At 47.7% G+C, this 3605-nt stretch overlaps 1 protein-coding gene across 1 annotated transcript; it reads left to right on the top strand.

Annotated features, from left to right (window-relative positions):
* The first annotated feature begins 1520 nt into the window (after positions 1 to 1520).
* Positions 1521 to 2129, top strand: LOC130837923 (EP300-interacting inhibitor of differentiation 2-like). The gene has a single exon (XM_057710640.1). It carries the CDS (start codon positions 1521 to 1523, stop codon positions 2127 to 2129), a length of 609 nt encoding a protein of 202 aa, XP_057566623.1.
* The last annotated feature ends 1476 nt before the right edge of the window (positions 2130 to 3605 follow it).

Here is a 3605-nt window from a genome sequence, read left to right as displayed (position 1 = left end):
AATATTATGGGACACATGCAAATAATGGTAATGAACATGGATCTATCAAGAAAACGAACTATTTATAACCACAATGAAAACCATAGGTGAATCTCATAAAAATAATGTGCAAAAGAAAGCAGACACAAGAGTATGTAAAATTCAAAAAAGCAAGCAAAATTAAACTACAGTATCAGGAATGTACCCCTAGGTAGTAAAACAGAAAGAAAAGCAAGGAGGACTTCCCCGGTGCTGCAGTGGTTAAGCATCTGCCTGCTAATGCAGGGGACAGGGGTTCGATCCCTAGTGGTGGAAGAGCCCACACATAGCAGAGCAACTAAAGCCACACACCACAACTACTGAGCACACAAGTCACAATTACTGAAGCCCAGACACACAGAGCCGGTGCTCCACAACAAGAGAAGCCACCACAATGAGAAGCCAGTACATAGCAATGAAGACTAGCCCCTGCTCTCTGCAACTAGGGAAAAAAATGCCTAAGCAGAGACCCGACTACCCAACGCAGCCAAAACAAGCAAACAAACAAACAAACAAACCAAAAAAAAAAAAAACAAAAACAAAAAACCCCAAAACAAGCAAGGAAATGATTAGTGTACATATCAGTATAGTGATTACCTCAGGGTAGAAAGGAGACTGTAGTGAGAAGCGGGGGGATTCTGGGATGATAGAAATATGCAATTCCTGGACAGGAGTCGTGGTTACATGGACGTTCACTTTGTCATAAATCAGTCAGCTGTATATTTATATTTTGTGTACATTTTCCTGCATGTTACATTGTACAAAAACGATTTAGAGAAAAATAGATGCCCAGGGGAATTCCTTCAGGGTCCAGTGGCTGGGACTGCCCGCTTCCACTGCAGGGGGCACGGGTTGCATCCCTAGTCCGGGAACCAGCATCCCACAAGGGGGCAGGGCGCACCAAATAAATAAATAAATGTCGAAGAATAGCCAAAGCCATTTTAAAATAACACAGGAATGTTATTATAAAGCTTTAGTAGTTAAGAGAATTTTAAGAAAATACACAAATAATAAATGGAAAAGAACAAAGGACCCCACCCTACCCCCAAAGTAACCCATGAACCTAGATTATCTTGGTATATAATAGAGGTGGCATTATAATCACTGGAGAACAAGAAACTTAGGGAGAGGCATCCTAGGATGTCATCTTGGGAAAGCCAACCGGAAGCGACCTTGTGCGACTTTGCTTGGACACATTCAACTGGTGGAAATGCAACACACGGCTCGGCTCCGCCCTCAGACAATCTGGGGAAAGTTTCAGGTGTGCCGGCACTTCCCGCCGCTAGGTGGCACCTGGAAGCTCGCAGGCGCGCGGGGAGGACGCATGCGCCGTGCTCTTACGTTGAGCCGCGGCCCCTTTGGTCCTGCACGTGGGTTTCCACACGCAGCGTGGACCCGCGTGCACAGCGCTGACGCACGCGCATTTCCGTGCACACCACTAATCGCGCCGTACCGGTTTGCCAGGTTTTGTGAGGGCGGCCGAGCTGACCCCGCGGTCCGAGATGTCCGAGCTGCCCGCAGACAGCAGTGTCCCGCCGGCGGGCGCGGCGAATGACCACGGCGACGTCCCGCAGGCGGAGGTAGGCGGCGGGCGGCGGGCGGCGGCCCCGGCGCAGCCTGTGGAGGCCAGCGACCGTGCGACGGCGGCGGCCAGGGAAGGTCCGATGGCGGCACCTCGGGAAGGTCCAGTGGCGGCGGCCAGGGAAGCCCGCGTGGCAGCGGTCGCCAGAGTGTTGGCGGAGCCCGCGGAGGGAGAGGGTGCTGAGGCCAGACCCCGGCCCAGGCCCGGCAACGGCCCAGGCCTGGCTTTCGTGCCGAATCTCCTCCTCCCTCAGCATTTTGAGGCCATGAGAGTTTACCAGCAGGGCGTGCGCCGCTTCCTGGAGCACTTCGCGCTTGCTCCTGGCCGAATTCCGGAGCTGGAAGGACGGCGCAGGGGGTTTGTGGAACCCTGGGGAGCAAGGGAGGCGGCGTTTGATGCGGAATATCGGCGGGATCCTCAGAGGATGGATGCTGATATGTTAACATTGAGTATAACTCTGACTGCGTCTGCAGTTATCAACCCTCTGATACGAGAACTTGGTTGTGATAAGTGTACCAGTAGAGAATAGTTTCGTGAAGAAAGTACTTCAAGAAGAACCTCTGCGTTGGAGACAGCCTTGTCGCAATCCTGTAACCTGATTTGAAGAAGTCCGAGTATGTGAGAATAAGTGAAGGCACAGTTCGGGGGACAAAAGAAGAAGACTGTGGGGCTTGGGGGTCCAGGTCACCCCCACCTTTAAATGCTTTATTTTTCTTCCTTGTTCATACAACGGAATAAACTCCTGTGTATCCAGCATGCAGTTAAAACAATACCTTTGTGTTTTGTTTTCTTCTCTGTCTTAAAAGTTTTGCGATAACTGACATATTGGTTTAGGTGTTCAATATAATACTTTGGAAATTGCATATATTACAAAATGACCACTGTACCAAGTCTAGTTCATATCCATCACCATACCCAGGTATACATTTTTTTCTTGGGATGACAATTTTAAAGATGTTCTCATAGCAACTGTCAAATATACAATATATTCTTATCAACTATAGTCTCCATGCTGTACATTCTATCCCCCAGGGCTTATTTTATACCTGGAAGTTTGGACCTTTTGACCACCTTCAGCCATTGCGCCTCCTACCCCACTCACCACCTCTGGCAACCACCAATCTACTCTCTAGAAATACTTTTGTTGTTCAATTTCAGAAGTAATCTACGCTTACTCCTGAAAAAGTGTTTTATATTACAGCTGTATAAAACACACCTCCTGCCTGTGGGCTTACACTCCAGCCATTGAGCACAGGGTAGTGTGTTCCTGTGTCTGCAAACCTGTACTCACTTAGAGGCTGGCTAGAAGGCAGGTTACGCAGACAAGACCACCCTGTCCATGCGTTCTGCAGCTGCTCCTATCCTGGTTGATGGCTATGCCTTGGGGCCTCCTTAGGTCAGCATCTGCAGCTTTACGGCTTTCCTGTTTATAGTCGCATAGGCTTAGATGTTCAGACAATTTTTCACCTTCTCTTTTTTCATCCAGCTTTAGTGTCTAAGCATTGCTTCCTATCACTCACGTATATACTGTTATTATTGAAGGGTTATTGTACCTTCCTCCAGAAATTAGACAGGAGGTCCCTGATCAAACTGAATTTTGCAAAGAACAACGAAGTGAGACATCATTTTTACAGCCAATTTCGGGGATTAGCCAGCAGGAGCCAAGGCCGCTGCATTCACTATGGTCTCTTTGGGAAACATTCATTCCATGGTAATCAAGCTGGACACGTTTTTGTTTAGTAGATATTCTTAGAGCAGTTTTAGGTTTACAGATAACTGAGCAGATGGCACAAAGTTCCCATGTATCCTTCACCCGCCCCCTAAAAGTTTCTCCTGTTATTTTACATTGCATTAGTGGGGTACACTTGTTATGACACTATTTACTCACTTAACCAAAGTGACAGTAGAAGATTTTGAAGGCAAATGCAGAACATTGCAACAGATTTCTTAAGAGGTGAAGAAACTTTGCAATCTGTTCTCAAAAGCATCACTATTTCAAGAAACC

This window comes from Hippopotamus amphibius, chromosome 16 (genome assembly GCF_030028045.1).
Source record: "Hippopotamus amphibius kiboko isolate mHipAmp2 chromosome 16, mHipAmp2.hap2, whole genome shotgun sequence".
Lineage (NCBI taxonomy): Eukaryota > Metazoa > Chordata > Mammalia > Artiodactyla > Hippopotamidae > Hippopotamus > Hippopotamus amphibius.
Note: the sequence above shows the minus strand (reverse complement) of the source record. Positions and strands in the feature narration are given on the sequence as shown.